This window comes from Erithacus rubecula (genome assembly GCF_903797595.1).
Source record: "Erithacus rubecula genome assembly, chromosome: 6".
In the NCBI taxonomy this organism is placed as follows: Eukaryota; Metazoa; Chordata; class Aves; order Passeriformes; family Muscicapidae; genus Erithacus; species Erithacus rubecula.
In genome coordinates this window covers 1,025-18,555 of record NC_136688.1, presented here as the reverse complement: position 1 = coordinate 18,555, position 17,531 = coordinate 1,025, and the positions used below count along the sequence as shown (strand labels likewise).

At 43.9% G+C, this 17,531-nt stretch overlaps 1 protein-coding gene across 3 annotated transcripts in view; it reads left to right on the top strand.

Annotated features, from left to right (window-relative positions):
• Positions 1–17,328, top strand: part of PRR5L (proline rich 5 like) — a 49,934-nt gene extending 32,606 nt beyond the window's left edge. For 2 of the 3 annotated variants that reach the window (XM_079308614.1, XM_079308615.1), the window contains 6 exons: positions 2,661–2,718; positions 5,577–5,668; positions 8,949–9,089; positions 10,736–10,862; positions 14,381–14,823; positions 14,994–17,328. In XM_079308614.1, coding sequence (XP_079164740.1) covers positions 2,661–2,718; positions 5,577–5,668; positions 8,949–9,089; positions 10,736–10,862; positions 14,381–14,706 — 744 coding nt within the window. In that variant the 3' untranslated portion in view covers positions 14,707–14,823; positions 14,994–17,328. The remainder of the gene's footprint in view (positions 1–2,660; positions 2,719–5,576; positions 5,669–8,948; positions 9,090–10,735; positions 10,863–14,380; positions 14,824–14,993) is intronic. The other variant, XM_079308616.1, reaches the window with a different exon arrangement.
• Positions 17,329–17,531: the final 203 nt, after the last annotated feature.

Genomic DNA, 17,531 nt, shown 5'->3' with positions numbered 1-17,531 from the left:
TTTCTAATAAATGTACCCTTCAAGCTTACTTGGTGTGAGTCTATCTGGTCTTGCTTTAAATAGAAGATTTATTTTTCCTCTCAGCTCTGTGCTTCTGGCAAGCAGGGATGCAGCAGCAAAATGAGGCTTGTAAAGGTCTGATCCAGACCTCCACTGCAGCTGCTCTGAGTAGCTTGTATTGATTTGTCAGCAAACCTGTAGGGTTGGTTAATGACAATTACCTGTCTGGCTTGCTCTGAGGGATTAATGTTTGGATTGAATAAATTCCTAAGCCTGTGGCTTCTTGCAGGAAAGATGGGGAAGTAACACTTCCAAATATTTTTAGGATGGGGAGAAGGGAAATTAAGTGTGGTTGATTTTGTTTATTTATATATTTTTTTAAAGTCTCTTCCACAGGAAAAGGGAAAATCTGAGAGGATTAGTGAAAAGTTTGCAGTAACTACAGTAGCTATATGGACCTAATCTCTTTTTTTAAGGAAACCTTTAGAGTGAGATTATGCAATCTCTTTAGCACATGGAATTGCTATAAAACATTCATAGGGGCATTATGAGTTTGTTACCACAGAGTAATGATTGGTTAATATATCTATTTTGCAATAGATACAGCTGTGCTGCCCATTAGTATGTACAAATGTGTTCTTTGGTTACTGACATAGCTGCAAAAGGAAAAAAAAAGAAAATCCCTGGAAATAAAAAGTATCAATAATCCTAACTTTTAGGCAAAGTATCTGGAAAATTGTATCCAGAGTGGGAATCATATGTAAAATGAAATCTATGTCAGATAGAGAAAGAATTTCTATGTCTTGAGAGAAACACAACAAAATAAGCATCACACACATGTGTGTACATATATATGTTCCTTTTTATTACTAAGTAGTTTAAAATAATGCAGTTTTAAAGACCATCTGTAAATTTCCTCTGCAGTATATGAGAAATAGTTGTCTTGAGCTACAGGTTGAAAAATAAAGAAATTAAGAACTTTTATTAATAAACTGAAAGTATTTGGAAGGATTAAAGTGCCATATCACTCCAACATTATCTGTTGTTCAAGCAGGAAAATATTTATAGTGTAAGTGGGTTTCGCTTTTTTTCCCTTACAGTTTTTACAGATTTCTTTCTCCCTCCTTTTTTACACTGTTGGGTTTTTCCTGGAAAGTTTTTTTTTTTGTTGTTGTTGTCCAGAGCATGGTATGTGTAGTCATTTATTTCTGTTGAACAAATCTAAAATTTGAATGGACATCCCAACAATTTAATATTTCCCTCCAAAGCCCATATTTCTGCTACAGGATCTTCATAAAGCACTCACTTTCCACTTCTTGCTGATATTGGGAAATGTAGGTTTTTTGCCATTTTGTGAACATATTTATCCAGCTTGCTAATTCCTGTTACCATTGGCCAGGTGAAAAATATCTCCCAGCTTGAGAATATAACAGAGCAATGTTTCCTCCTTTTTTGTACCTAGCTTTGTGTTAGCTTCTTGCTGAAGGGAAGATGCAGAGGTGTGCTGCTCTTGGCTTGGGGAGCTTCCACAGTTCTGTGTCTGTGTCAGGGCTGAGCCAGGCTGGTGTGGGGTTCCAGGGGGCAGGTTTAGGATCCAGGGCAGGATGGCAGCTCATCAGGAGGCCATGGTGGTGTCCAGGCAGTGGGGTAGCAGCAGTGTCCCTGGGAGTGGAAAGAGATGTGCCTTTGCTCCTTGGCTGATGGAAGGTTCTGAGGTGCAACCTTGAGCTGGTTCCCCATGAAAAACAAAAACTGTGTGATGAATAGTGAGGGAGTCATATCTGGCTATTGTGGGCTACCCTGATACTGAATCTTTTCAGAGAGGCAGAAGGCCTTATTCTATATCAGTATGATCTCTGTACCTTTTTTAGGATGCAGAAATAGTGTATGTGGTGATTGCAGTGCCTTTCTCTGGGGTTCTCAACACTTTTCAGAATAACTGATTCACTTAGTGCTGTTGGGAGAACAAAAAGATAGGTGTTATTTTTGCACCATTCTTGCCTTTGGGGTGGTGGTAACAAAAAGGTTTTCAGATATTTGGATGTCCTGAACTGCAAACAGGCATATTGATATCTTGATCTGTCTGGTCCATGAGAATTCTTTGTCTAGAAAGAGCAGGTCCTGCCAGTTCTTCTGCAGCTTGGCACTGCATACTGAGATGATACAGCTTCTCAATACAAAAAGAATGGCCTCATGGAAAGACAATAGGTAGGAATAGAGAAGTAGATGTTAGGGAGCTGAACTTGGCCTGCTGTGCAGATAGACAAGCAATGAGCAAGTGCAGAAAGAAGAGAGTGGGACATTTTCCTAGCATTTGACTCTTTGATTGCCTCCATCATGTAATTGAGTTATAGCATATGTGGGTGCACCATTATGGTAAGAACGATTTTATTTTATTGACTCCTTCCTTGTGACTCTTCCCATTTCTTGGAACAAAGAAATTCTTGCTGTGTCTGTTGCATTCTCTTGTCTAGCTGAACAAGAGGGGGTTAAGAAATATCTAGCACTCACACTGAGACCAGTGCTGGAAGAAGGTACTACAACATGAGTAATCTTAAGACAAATGCATGCAAAGTGTATAGCATCTGACAAAAATGTATTCTTCATGTTCATTATAAATAAGCAAAAGGCAAATGCATGTCTCTCTTTTCTCTTGGCAGAACCAGCTCCTTGCAAAAGGCTTGCTGTTTCTGGAGGAGAAGGTCAAACTGTGTGAAGGTAAGTATAGTAGGAAACCTATTTTGGAAGGGAGTTATGCTTTGATGTTTGGCCAGACAAGATGATTTTCATGTCTGGAAAGCATACAGCCCTTTCTGGTGCTGTCCTGGGGTGTCACACAACCCCTTGGGAGCCCTTGGGAGGCTAGAGGATGGACTGTTTGAAAAGCCACAGAACCAAGGTGCTCCCACCAGCCTAAACTGCATCACAAGAGCAGGAATGGGGTCTTTTGTGGCAGCTGAACCTGGGCTCATAGCAGTTCTGGTCTGGACATAGATCTTGCTGCAAAACTGCTTGGAACTGCCTTTAATTTCTCAGTGTGATTTGCAGCTTGATATAAGCACAATTTTGGTTTCTCCGTTATGCTTTTGAGAGCTGAACTATCAAGCTTTAATGTAAATTTAAAGAAAAGAACAGTCTTTTGGGTGAGAATTAAATCCTTCAGGAAAGAAGTTGATCACACCTGGAGTTGTGTTCAGAGTGCTGCTTCAGAGCCTGGTGGGCCAGGGCAGGTGTGGTGTGACCACTGAGTGCTGCCTGTGTGGGGAGCTGGTCACATTCAGTAACTTTGCCTATTCAAAACCAAGCTGCTCTATGGTTTGACCCAGTTTTCTGGGCTGCAGGGAAGATCTCTTGCTAATCACCAGTGCCTTGTATGTGGGTCATTAAATGCCAATAGATGCTTTATAATCTCACATCATTGCTGGTCCTGGATTCCTCTGCTCCACTCTTCACCAGTGACTTCACCCAGCTGGCAGGCTGTAGGATTTGGGCCCCAGAGGAGTTAAGGGGTTACCAGCCTCCTGCTTGGGCTGTGCTTCTTCAGCATTGGCCCTGTGAGGGAGGAGAAAAGGCAGAGTCCTGCATTTTCCAAAATATGGGTACATGCCTTGTCACTGTCAGCTCATCAGAATGAATGCTGCACAGCTTACCAGAGACTTTGGTTTCTGTACTCCTATCAAACTATTCCAGTATCTGCTTTAGCATTATAAAAATTGAATTTGTAATAAGCTGAGAGCTGCTCAAGAGTGTTTTGCAGATACTCAGGTATTTTGGGTCAGATGAAGTTTCCCAGGCAGACAGCAAAACACCTTCTATGCCTCATTTTTCTGTCCCAGGCTTGAAGTGCCACTGGAGCCACTTTGCTGTGCAGGCTGGCATCACTGCAGGAGATGACTCACAGGCACCTTTCTTTTATAATGTGTGGGCTTGTTGCAGGTCTTGTGGTCACAGCAATGAGGATTTCTTGTACACGCTTCTTGGTTAGTTCTGTCTTCCTGGAAAAGTTGTACTGCCCCTGCACCCAGACAGAGTGGCTACAGGGCATGGCACTGTTTTATTTGTATCTATTTTTCAATCACAGCCTCTTTAACATGATTTTTCTTTTGACAGTCTGTCCGAATCTCTTTCAGTGCCTGCAGGGTTTATGATTTCTTGAAGAAACAAACCATTCCTGCTTCCCTTTCAAAAGGGGAAGTGATCTCTGACTTTTCATTCTGTCTCCAGACAGCAAAGCATTGCAGTCCTGGGTAGGAGGCAGAGGAGGGAAAAATTTGAACATTCAATTGATGTTTCCTGTTGTCTTTTTTGATTACACTTGGCTGTTTGCTGGGTAGTTTCTTGTCTGCCTGCTGTTCCAGTTTTGAAGCCAGAGTCATACCTGACACAGTGAACCATCTCTTTGAACCTTTCAGTGGTTGTTAGTGGGCTGGCTCTCTGCTCAAAGGGAAATGTCTGCAGGATCTAGTCCTGCTGGCTCTCTGCTCTCTGGCTGTGTCCTAAGCAGCACAACCCATGGGAAAGCACAGGGAAAGTCTGTGTGGAAGTCTGCAGATGAGGAAAGCACTCCAGTGCAGAGTGATAAGGCCCCTTTGAGTTGCAATTTCACATGTTTTCCAGTTCCTCTTGTAGGGCCTTTAGTGACCTTGAGGCTGAGCATTCAAACCTGTATTGAGTGATCATCTTCCATTACTGCTCCTAGAGTCTAGACTGCTTCTGAGCTTCAGCTGAGGCTTTGTGGGAGCTATTCTGGAAAATTCTTTTGTCAGAAACTTGTGGTTTTAAACCTGAGTCTGTATTTGCACCTGAGACTTCCAGGGATGTGTCTAAAACTTGAAATAAACATTGCAAACCTTTAGCTGAAAAACTTAGAGGCTTTGGGCCCTGATGCTGAGGAGTGCACATCTCTGAAGTCAGTCTGTGAGCATAATTTGATCACAATTGTATTCCTGTTATGGGAATCCCAAGACACATAGCTTAGTCTGCGTTCATTTTAAGTGCCCAGTTCCATTTGGGGGTGTTTATTTGAATTAGAGTCATATAAGGGTTGGCCACAAGTGGATTTTTTTTTTGGGAACCTTCACAAGTGCCTCATTTGTCATTAGTGCCTTTGTTGGGAATCCTCAGGTGCCTGGGTGCTGCTTGGTACTGGGGGGTGCTGGAGGTGGCTCAGCTCTTCTGAATGCTCTCCCTGACTCAGTTACAAGATGGTGTTGGATGATCAGCTGATGTTGGCTATGACCTGCTGGTTCTCAGATTCAGCTGGTTTTGTGTGGCCTCTCTCCTGCTCTGAGCTGTGCAATTGCACAATCCTGTGCTGTAGACTTAAAGCCTCTGGGTGAAGAGGGGCTTCACTCTTGTTGGAATTGGTCCCATGTTTGTCACAGAACAAACAGTGGTCACAGCCTTGTGTCCCTGTCAGTTAAGGGAAAGCTTAGCTGGATGATGTCCAGTTTTGGGCAGAAACTGCAGCAGTGAAGTCTCTCTTTACTTGGGGAATTAGAGAGTACTTGGAAAATCCAGCTTGATTTTAGTGTTGCTGTCACTAAAGCTCTTGTTCCCAATCTCTGTTTTCCTAGGTGAGGATCGCATTGATGTCCTGTCTGAAATCTGGGATCACTATTTTACAGAGACTCTTCCTACACTCCAGGCAATATTCTACCCAGTCCAGGTAATCCTAATTACAGTTCAGTCAGGTGAAGTAATGTAACTGCAATGCCTGCTAATGTAAGTGGTAACTTCTCTGCCAGCAGCACTGTTTGGCCAGTGGCTAAATGCATGTCAAAACCTTTAAACTCAATCTTGGAGGAAGTAGAGTTTATCCAGTTATTAATTGTAAGAAGGACTGCTAAAATGCACTGGACAAACATGGTGTTTTGGGCTGAATTTATTTCCAATTGTCTACTCTCTGTGCTTAGCTAAGCTCGCACACTGAAGCTGTTGGACTGTACCTTGTCTAGACTGAAGCCCTGGGCTATTTGTATTTATAGTTCCTTCTCTTTTAAGTAGCTGGGACTGTTGGTGCAGTGACAACACTGACAATTTGTCTTAGAGGTATAAATCTGAAGACTAGATCAGAAGAAAGTGTTTAACTCAACCTAATGGTTTCTGAAGGGCTTAAGTCCCATTTGTGCCTTTGGAAAATCCCCAGTTGGGTAGTAAGGGGACATATAAGTCTATGGGTAGAGGAAGAATGAACACTTTATGTAAAACCTTTTCACACTGGGTATTTTGAAAGCTTAGTATCCCATCAGAAGTGTTGAGCTGTATAATTTTTTTTTCACGTAGTTTTAGTCAGGGTTTCCATATGAGGAGTCTAATTGCCTCCCCAGCCTATTTTGAACTTTTCTGCCATCAGAGGAAAATAAAAATGTACCTCATGTGGAGAATGTCATTCTTGGAAATGCTAGCCTCCTCCCCTTGACTTTTGCCTCTTCTGGAAGACATTATTTCCAGAGCCTTTTAAAATTATTTTTCTCTTGTATTGTTTGAAAGGCAGCAGGTAAAGCTCAAAGCTTGCCCTTTTCCTCTAATCCTATTAAAGCTGGCATTTCCTAAAAGAGAAAGGCCTTGTGCAAAGATAGACACTAACCTTTCTACTGTGTTTATTTTTGTTCTTTCCTTGCTGCAGATGCTTGAAGGTAGGTGTTTGACAGGTAAAACTGTGCAACTATAATACCTTCCCTTTCTCTCCTTTTACAGCTAACTCTCAGTGAGGGAGAGACCTATTTAAGCAGGGGTTTGTCTGCCCTGCAGCTACCTGTGTACTGTCAAGACAGTTGAGCTGTATCATACCCAGTAATGCTAATAATTCTGACACTTAACAGAAAAATCAACTGCCCTGCTATTGCGTGTCTCTGATGAGAAATGGGACAGAAGTTACAACACTCTGGGTACAGCTTTTGGAAGTAACTTGGTCATAGGGGTGAAAGGATGACTATGGGATGTTGACATTCTTTGAAAGCATATTTTTGTTGCTGTATTTGTGTTGTCACAATATCTGAGTCACTCAAAATATATCAGCAAAGCTGTAAATTTTGGGAAGTATTGCCACTTTCTGAATGAGGAAGTGAAAGATAAACAGGATATTTAAAGCTTTGTAGGCACCTAAATACTACATAAATGTATGGATTGAGCTACCTAAATGCATCCAAGAATTTAACTCAGAGTAAACTGCACTAGACCACCACAGAGAGAGTTGCTGGTGCAGCAAGAAATAGAAATTGCTCCTCTGCCAGGCCGGTGTCCTAATAACAAGATTGGGTTTTTCCTAGAAATAGGGAACTGTGTGTAACCATTGATACAGTGTGTCACAACATGTGGGGAGAGCTCACCCAGCTCTCCAGTGCCTTCCATCAAGCTGCAGTTCTTTGTACACTGCTCTGGTAGATGGGAAAGACAATTTGTTTGTGATTCCCCAGCCTTTCCTGCAAATATCAGCAGGATTATTTAGTTGTGCTGTTCTGTGATCCCAGCAATTGCCCATTCAGAATGAAACTGAGTCAGCCACTGCATGTGTGAATGTGTTACCTAAGGTAGTAACTCACACCAGCCTCATATCTCAGCCAAATTTAACCCCAAGGCTCACAGCTTGTGCAGAAATATGACCTTTAAGCAGACAAGTTGGTTAAATTGCTGTACAGAGGGAAACTATGTAAACAGGTCACTGGCTTTCCTATAGTTGCAGCTGTTGATGTGACTACTGGTGTGGAAAAAAGAATAGCAAATCTTGTTTTGCTTGGCATGGAAACATATTTGCATTTTGAAATGGGGTATGAAGTTAATGGGACTAAACTGCATAATATAAATAAAAAGTTTGCAGCTGCTGAAATTTAGTTTCAAGATAGGCACTGACCTTTTCTGCATGTTTTTTCCCTACACAGTGATGGTTTAAAACAGCAAACTGCTTTTATTATGGCCAAACTGTCCTCTGTACTATTTGCTTTAATTCATACTTATATATTGATAGTGCTGTTAATTATGACATGCAAGCTGTTATGAATGAATGATTAACTGTTGTTAATTTCTTCCAGCTAAGTATTTGCTATGTTGAGTATATTATGGGATCATAAAATGATTCCCAAGCAGACCATGGGGCAGAGATTAGCATACCAAGAAGAACAAAGCAAACTTTTCAGGCTGGAAAGTGCTGGGCAGGGCTGGGAGGAAAATTTCTGCTATTGAATTGCAATGGTGCAAGAGAAAGTCATACAGATATTGAACATAGGAGAGGGAAAGGTGGTAATACCAGAATGCCAAATGGAGTTAGACTGTGTGTAAATATGCTGAGAAATATTATATAATCTGTTAATCATCTGCTCACTTGTGTTGCTGATGTAAAATAGGAGTACCTTGCAGAGGATACTAAAGCTGTTGTTTTTTAAAATGATGTTTGGCTCAAGCAGTCTCACTAGCTTTGCTCCAGCCTAAATCCTAAAATCTGTAATGGACTAACTTGTAGTTCTTGTCATGTCAGCAAAGGTCTAAAGTGCAGATGTTGAGCAAAAAGAGGGTGCAATTAGGTCAGAGGTAGGTTTAATTAAGAAATATTCTGAAACAACTTCATTCCCTACCAAACCTTCTCTGCTTTCTCAGCTCCAAGTACCAGAAGCATAAGCTACATCCAACCTGGACATATTTTGTGAACAAATTGGGTGGCAAGTGGGTTTTATGAATACATACATAGTCATTTGGTGAGCTACAGGCCCATTTCTGGCTTCACTCCAAACCTAGTGGTGCCACAGATGAGGCGATGCTCACTTCAGAATTCGTGTGAGACTGAGAGGGAAGAAATTAAAGAGTGTCATGAATCCTCAGCATGAATAGCTGGGGGGTGTTTTGCCACAGCAGCCATGGGTAGAGTAGACCCTCCTGTCTGTGTGCACATGTGCTGGTACAATGCTCACACATCCCTTTATCTACACTTGGATTTTGCCTTCTTTGTTTTATAGGGTCAGGAGTTGACTATTCGTCAGATTGCTCTTCTTGGCTTCAGAGACTTGGTCTTGCTAAAAGTAAAGTTGGAAGAAATTCTTCCCCTGGTCCAGACAAGGGTTCCAGCTTCCATTGTCCAGATGCTGTTAATTCTGCAGGTGGGGAGCACTTCTTCGTCTGACTCAGTTGGGTGCCTTGACCTCCTTGGAATCATACAAACACTGGTGGAAAAGGGGAGAGTAGAGGGTGTGATGAAATGGGTGTGATATGTGCTTGTTTGGGAGTGGTCAGTGTTGAAATGAGAGCTGAATTTGGATGCCCTGAGCTTTCCTGGAAACAGGAAAAGATACTGCCTTGAAAGAGCCAGGGTTTTGAATTTTTTTTCTGTTTTGGTACCTCTCCTCCCCATCTAGGAACAGTGTCAGAACTGTTTCTTCACACAAATTTTCATCTTCTAGCTTGTCTGAATACCTCTTAGAGCTCTAGTTTCCCTGAGTTCTCAGCTTTGCAAGGACAGGGCAAGTCACGGCAGATAATGGAATTTTTTTGTCTGAGCTTTGGAATCTGTGTGTGGCTCTGGCTGCTTGGCACCAGCTCCCTGGCTGGCTGGGATGCTGAGTAGTGCCCATTGGAGGAGAAATACCTTTTGGCAACAGGCAAAATGAAAGGCCATCTTTCAAAGGTCTCTGCCAAGAGATCTAGAACCTCTGTGATAATTATCCTCTTTATACAGATCTCAACAGAATACTTTCCAAGCATGCCAATACAGCCAGTTTTGTTTTATTCTCATATTGCCCAGCCTGACAGTCCTGAAAAATGTGTTTGAGTTGATAGTCATCTAATGGTTTGTGTTGGAGGGGATCCTAAAGATCATCTAGTTCCTACCTCCCTGCCATGAGCAGGGACCTTCCACTAGACCAGGCTGTTCAGAGCCCCATCCAGCCTTCCTCTGAACCATGTGCAGGACTTTTCATTTGATCTTGTTGATTGTCATGAGGTTTGCATGAGCCTTTCAGAGTCCCTCTGGGTGGCATCCCTTTCCTCCAACATACCACACAGCCTGGTGGCTTTTATTTCTTCTCTTACATAGTGGGTGTTTGAGAATGCAGCTTTATGAAACACTTAATGAACCAAATTTGTAAAGTGGCTAAGCTGGTACTTCTGTATCAGTTCTCACTGTTCTAATGTCCCAGTGACCCAGACTGGAATAGCAGGTGATATTAAAGTGCTACTTCAATTTCCCTGAAATGTTTTTTTAATAGAAGAACCTTGAGAGCAAAGAGCATCTCAAAGTAACACATTTGAGGAAAAAAGCTTGTTAAGTCTTTGCAGGAAGTTAAGTCTGAACGGTTTCTGAAATTACTGTTAAATTGGTTGGTGTTATCTACCATCTTCACAGCTGTAAGCTGAACCACAGAGGGTGCTTTGCCTGCAGTCCTGCCTAGGAAAAGAGCAGTGCTTTGCCCAAGGCGTGTTAAGGCTTTTCTACAAAGAGGTGTTTTCTGGTAGAACCACCCTGGCATAGTTACATTGCTGTGGTACACTGTGCACATCCTCAGTGTGAGCACACCTTGTACCTTCCTGTCACTTGCTCTGAAAAAGAGCTGTCTGCTCAATGTCCATAGGGTGTGACTGTAACTTGAACATGGAGATTGGCCTGAAAGGCACCCAAACCTCCATCAGCTCCAAAAACTTTACTCACACAGTTGGGGTATTCCAGTACAGAGAGAACTAACAAACCCCAGGCTTTATTTAAAAAAAATCTTTTAAGGGTAATGTTGACTTTTTGTGTTTGATTTTTCAGAGTGTCCATGAACCTACTGGCCCTACAGAGGGCTACCTACAGCTGGAAGAACTGGTCAAGCAGGTGGTGTCACCATTCTTGGGTTTATGTGAGGATCACAGCTCTTCTGGTAGCACCTGCTTGCTTGGTAAGACATGCACATTGTACTGAAGCTATTTTTGGGGTGCACAGGTTGGGTAATGGGAGGCATTTGTGCTGGAAAAGGAAACAGTGTATGACTCCATGAGAGACAGAAAACAAAGGCTAAAACACCCTTGAGAAGGCCCTGATTAATGTTTCTGAATGTAGATTTTTGTGAAGGCTTTTTATTTTCCATGACCTAGTGAACTGTTAGTGCCCCATCACTGCACACACACATTCAAAGTCTCCTCTCTCTCTGGAGATGGTGTGGATTTTAAAACACCTTTGTCCATACTGATTTCACAGCAGTGACAGTTTGTACCTGGTCATTTGCTGCCTGCTCTCTGTCCCTACTTGCTGGCCTGCTTCAGCTGCTGCATCAATCAGTGACTGCAAACAGCAGAACTGTTGCATATTAATTCTGAGGGATTTCAGGGATTTTGCATGAAGTCTTCCTTCCATCTGAGGATTCTGTTTTAAAAAGAACCCAATTTAAAATTCTGTGTTCAAAGTATGGATAAATGTATCAGGCACCTCACTTAAGGACGAGCGTTGTAATTCTGGGAAACTTCTTCACATGATGCAGAAGCTCTGCTTACACATGTGGCCACCCAGAAGAGATTGGCTAGCTAGTGGGTATAGTGTTACTGATTTGATAGTCAAGAAGATTTAAATGGAACAAATGAAAAAAGCTCCAGTCTCTTTGTTTTTACAAGCTTTAGCTTTTGCTTCCATGCTGAATTGTAGCAAGCTGGAGACCCACAGTCTGCCTTGTACTACACTTTAGCAGCATATGGGAAAAGATGGTCTTGTGGTAGGAGAACTTATCTCAAAGAACTCAGACAATCTGTGCCTGTAATAATCTCATGGCATTGCTTTAGGAAAACTGGCTCAGGATTTTTGGTTTTGTGGTTGCTGGGGAATCAGATATCTTCTTGCAAGTGAATGTGGTCGTGCAGTTCAGTGTGGATTTGCAGATCTGATCCTAAGGCTCAGTCTAGACCAAAATCCCCTGTAAAAGTTGGACTTTGAGAAATTTGATTGCTTTGGTGTTCAGGGATGCTGCTGGGATAGCTTGAAAGGTAGCTGCCTGACCTGTACTGAAGTTTCTAATCATCCTGGATTTCTGCCAGCTGAACAAGGCATTTGTGCCATTAAAAAAAAAAAAAACCCTACACAAATGGGACTTGTAAAGTTTACATGCCTTAAAATAATTGAACATACTTTGATTTTTAGCTGTAATTTATTTGTGTGTATTTCCAAGGTGGCCTTTTACCCTTGCTCCACCCTGTGCTGAGCATGAGGAAAGAAGGAACTTGTGCTTGCAGTATAAGACAGGGACTGAAAAACAGCACTTTTCTACAAATAGTCTTGGTATTTTCAAAGTGCTGCTGTGGAGGTGGCTTCTTTTCCTTAACTTTCACTTGTAATCAGGCTTCTTTTTCTTCCTTTCTCCCTCTTTCAGTCACCTTTTTGCTTTCTCAGAACCAGTTTCTCCTCTCACTGGGCAGCCTGTAATGATGGTGAAGCCCAGCAGGTTCCCCATAGTAGTTTTTGGGAAGGGTGCTGTTGGGCTTTGGGTGTGCTTTCATTCTACACAGCTGCTCTGGAGGCCAGACTGCCCTCTGGACTGGAGCCTTCAGGGTAAATGAGTGTTGGGAAACGTGACTGAAGGGGTCTGGTCCCAGCTGTGAGTATATATAAGGCTTCAGCCTGCAAGGCTGCTGTATCTTGAGCTGATTAAAGCAAGAGGGGTGTGAAAGGAGACAGGACTGCTCACAGAGGGGAACTGTAGATGGCAGCATTCCCACCTGCTCTCTGTTAGCACCCTTTCTGCTTTGCCTGTGTAAATTAGCCATGACCTGTGTGGTAAGGATGGAGTGTGCCAAAGGGATCCAGCTGGCTAAGAAATAGGGTTTATATTGGGGATAGCAGAGAAGATAAAACAGCCACACATCACTGCTGATCTGAGGTTGCTTGCACAAAAGTCCTAGAAAAACTCCTCACAGTTAATATTCCCAGTCATAAGGCACCAGAATAAAAATAAAATTTCTTGTTAAACTATGCATGACAACTCCCTTAAGAGACTGTATTTTGTGGCCAAGAAGGTGAAGGGGGAAAAGTAAAGCAATAAATACATGTTCAGAGTTTAGCCTAATTCCACGTAATTTTTTTCTCAAGAGTCATATCCCAGTGCCCTTTAACACCACAGCTTGCTGTGGCTTGAGCTGCCATGAAGAGTGTGTTTGCTGTAACCAGCCTCAGAAGTGACTGTTGCACACTCTTAATCCTGAAATGAACCCGTTTGAATTGATGTATTACTGGCAGTAGCAGGGTGGAGTGCTGGCTGCTCACCTGTTCTTCCCTGCAACAGTTTATTTTCTACTTTTCTTCCTGATACAAACTTCCAAAAACCCTTATAACCTTCAGTGAGGAGTTCTTTGCTTTGCATTTTGTTACTGTTATGGTCTGCAGTTGTGGTTGGAAGCCTTTTATATGGTTTAAAGGCTTCTGACTATGAAATGAGGCACTGCACTTCAGTGGAGTTTGAGAAACACAGAGACACATAGGGAATGGATCCATCAAGCAGGGATAGACTCCCCAGAAGGTGTCCAAGATTACCTGGAACATTGCAAGGGGGTGGAAGCCAGCAAGTGAACAGTAACAGTGTCTGATTCAACCTGCTGGAGTGGGATTATAGTGACCCCTGCCTTCGTTCAAGCTTTCAGTGTCAGAATTGAAATGTGCTCCATGATACTGCACTGGGGACTGTCTTGGGTCTGTGCTTTAGACCAGGCATTGTTCCTCCTCAATGTCTTTGCTGAGCAGATTGTACAGCCCACTCCCATCTGGGCTGTGTCACTGCCTTTCCTCTTCAGCACAAATGCTGCCTTTCCCCTGTGCCCCTTTGCCCCACTCTTGGGCTGTTCCTGTGCACTGTTAGGTGCTTTCTGTGTCCAGCCTCCAAACCAGACGTGTTGCAAAGTGGATGAAATGTCCTTTTTCTGGCATAATCTTTAAAAAATATGGTGGGATAATGCCAACAGAGTGGCCTGTTCCTAGGCAGATGGAGAGACAGTGCAATGTAAGCAATCAGGGATTTCACATTGACAACAGCTAATGTCACTTACTGAGAGAAATTTTTCAGAGATGGGGATGGCAATTCAAATCCCCACTGAATGTTTCTCTTGGAGCCTTGTGCTGCTTTAATGTCACTTGTTTTAGTGAACCTGTATGTGACAGTACCTACTTGTCATCACCCCCTGACAGAGGGGAGGACTCTCAGGATGCTGAAGAGCCCACTGTGCCATTGTGGCTGGCTTGTCCTGCAGGCAGCAGCCCCTGCAGCAGGATGGGAGGCCTCTCCTCTCTGGGCAGGGGCAGCTCTCCTCTCCCAGTTTCCAGTGGTAATGAGGTGGGGCACTGCAGCTGCACACGAATTCTCCCTGTTCCTGAGGCCAGCCTGGCAGTGGGGGCAGTGCTCTGTGTGCTGTTGGCCATTGCTGCTCGCTCTTTGTCTTGCAGAGAGGCGCTACTCCAGATGCCGAGCCAAGGCGCTGACGCCGCTGACGGAGCAGGAGGGCGAGGCCTACCTGGAGAAGTGCGGCAGCATCCGCCGGCACACGGTGGCCAACGCGCACTCGGACATCCAGCTGCTGGCCATGGCCTCCATGATGCACACGGCCATGGTGGTGGAGGAGGCAGACACTGCTGACAAGTGCCTGCTGCTGCAGCCCAGCTGCTTCGGCCACAGGCAGTGCTCCAGCGAGCCCAGCATCGCCGACGGCCCCGACGCGGCAGCGGCCGGCAGGCAGGACCCTGCCCAGCTCAGCTGCACCTCTGTCAGCTAGGGCAGGCTGCCCTAGTGCACAGCTGCATGCTCCAAGATGGACAAGGGGTGTGCCATCCCTGCCCGGGAAAAAAGAGAAAAATTGCATTTTGCTCATGTCATTGAAATGGGCTCAAGGGTTCCTACGGCTGAGAGTGCTCTCTGGATGGGTTCTTATGGCTGAGAGTGCTCTCTGGATGGGTTCTTATGGCTGAGAGTGCTCTCTGGACGGGTTCTTATGGCTGAGAGTGCTCTCTGGATGGGTTCTTATGGCTGAGAGTGCTCTCTGGACGGGCTCTTATGGCTGAGAATGCTCTCTAGATAGGTTCTTCTGCCAGTCTGGCATCATAGTTGATGGAGGTACCAGGCTGCTCCCAAATGGCCGCTGAGGGCTGCAAAGGTTTTGCTGTTGGACAGCACATTCTGCCTTCTGTAAGCTTTCTCCCTCTGCTAGTATAAATCTTTTGGCATCAGGTTTCCTTCTTTTTCTTTGGTATGATACAAATTGAGTTCTTTCTGCTTTTTTCCATCTCTCCCAGTTGTGCTGCCTCTTTGTTCTTTGTCCCTGCAGTGGAAGCCTTTGTGCTCAGTGTTCTCTTTGCTTTTGGTGCTGGCATGGTGAATGCTGAGCACTTCATTTCTCTTCTAAAGTTGAACTCAGGTATGAAATAATTTGCATCCTGCAGAAATGTCTGCTGAGGTGGATTGTGAGAGGAGAAGATCCTTCATTTTGCTTCCCATGGACATGGATGAAAAGTCCAAATCAGAATGAAATCAGACATATTTTTCTGAGGCCCTGAGAGAACCAAGTATATGTGGAGTCTGAGCTTCATAAGTATTTTATTTGGTTCCAGTCATATCTTGGGGGTTCTGGTGTAAATTGGGTGCAAAATATACTGAGCATCCTGACATTTGGCATCAATTTGCTCTCAAAATTTCAGTGGTGATAGGGCTGTGATGAAAGAGAAAAATCAAATGGGGAAGATGCTGCACTTGTGTGGGAGATGCAAAGGTGCTTCTCAGCACTGAGCCATCGTGACTCCAGATCAGGAGGTGATGATCAGGATCTCATCCTGGACCTACCCTGGTACTTTTAATACTTGTGGATTTCATGAAACCAGGGATAATCAGCAGGGTGTGGAAAGGAGTCCTGTCTCAGTGTATTCATGAAGTGCTCCTGACCTCCAGTGGTGTCTGACTCAGTGCAGTATTGCTTTCAAGATAAAGTGATGGCTCTTTGCAGTCTTTGGGTGTGTTTTTGTTGTGAAGATTAGGAGTGGTCCAGTTTGCAGGTGTCTGTGTCAGGCACTGCAGTCTGCAGTGTCTGCTTTATAGCATCACTTGGTACTCCAATGCTGCTTCTGTGGGACAGATCCAATTTGTTTGAGCTGTCCCCAGGATACTCTACTGAGGTCTTGCTAAGCAGATTTGCAAGTGTAATTACAGGCTTAGGGTGTACTGCAGTGCTGCCTTAAATGTCAAATCCCATTAAAAATATGGACACAGCACAACTACCACTTGAATCTACTCCAAGTGGTACTGTAAATAAGTGTGTTTTGACAAGGAAACAGAGGATTAGGGTGAGCCTTCAGGATATTTTTTTGCATGCCATGACGTTAACTGCAGAATTTGCCCTGCTTCTGTTGGGCATTAAACATCTGCTCCACTGGCTGCACTGGAAGTACAGCTCTGACCTGCCAGGATTTGGCATTTGTAGCACGTGCAGCAAAAGGAGAGCAGGTTATTATTTGGCAGCAAAGCACCAGAAATACCAGCTATGAGCACAAGCCATGCTGCCTTGATAAATGAGGGTGTTGCTTTGTCTACTGTGGTTTGCAGTGTCGAGAGAGATACTTGGAAGAGCTTTCTTTTCCCTCCTGTCACCAGAGCCCTTGGCCTTTAGGGAAAGCTGAGTGTTTGGGTCCCCAGCTGTGCTTTGCATGTCAGGAAAAGAGGCTCAGTTGTGCTGGCTGCCTCCTTCTCAGGGCACCCCCAGTCCAGCAGAGGCCAGGAAGATGTGCCTTTAAGCAGTGTTCCCTTCAGATGGATTATAGGATAGATTGCTCTCCTGTTCATCAATTGGTCTGACCAGGCCAGGTACTGTCACCTGCCCCAGGGCAGCCATGGACTGTGGTGGAGTGAAGAATCTCTGTGGTGGCAGCCAAGCCATGCTGGTCTCAGCCTGGCATAGCTGATGTGTCCTGCTCACAGCTGATTTCTTTGGCCCCTTGCTCATTTAAAGCCTTCTCTTAGCCACACTGAAGTGTGTGGAGAGGTGGCCACCCAGCAGCATTTCAGTTCACTCTTATCAATGCTTTTCTTCTTTCTGCTTCTCCTGTAACCCATTTGCCTTCTGTAAATACCCAAACCATTTTGATTAGAGAGCAGTACCCTCATTTATTGTGAAAATTAGAATGATTTATTTATTTCCTGATATATTCTTGGATCATCTCTAGGACTAATAGGAGTTAGTCCTGGTTTTAACTTGAATTTCTTTTGTTTTACACATATGTATGATTTTAATTATTTTGGTTTTTTGTATCTGTTACTTTGCAAAAATTTGCACCAAGCCTTCTGAATCATGCACTTGCCCCATTGTTTTGTTTTTACAGAGGATTAAAGCTGGTGGCTTTACTTTGTAAACAGAAGCAGACACGAGTGTTCTGTAAACCACACCGAGTGTGTGGTGTGACCACCACACTCACAGCCCCGTGAGGCTGCACAGAGCCTCTTGAACAGACTGGGGGTGGCTGGAAATCTGTGCTGTGGTGTCAGTGTGTTGCACTGGGGTTGCACTGTGTTGCTGACCATGTCACACAGCTGTGACAGGGTCACTGGGTGGGTCCT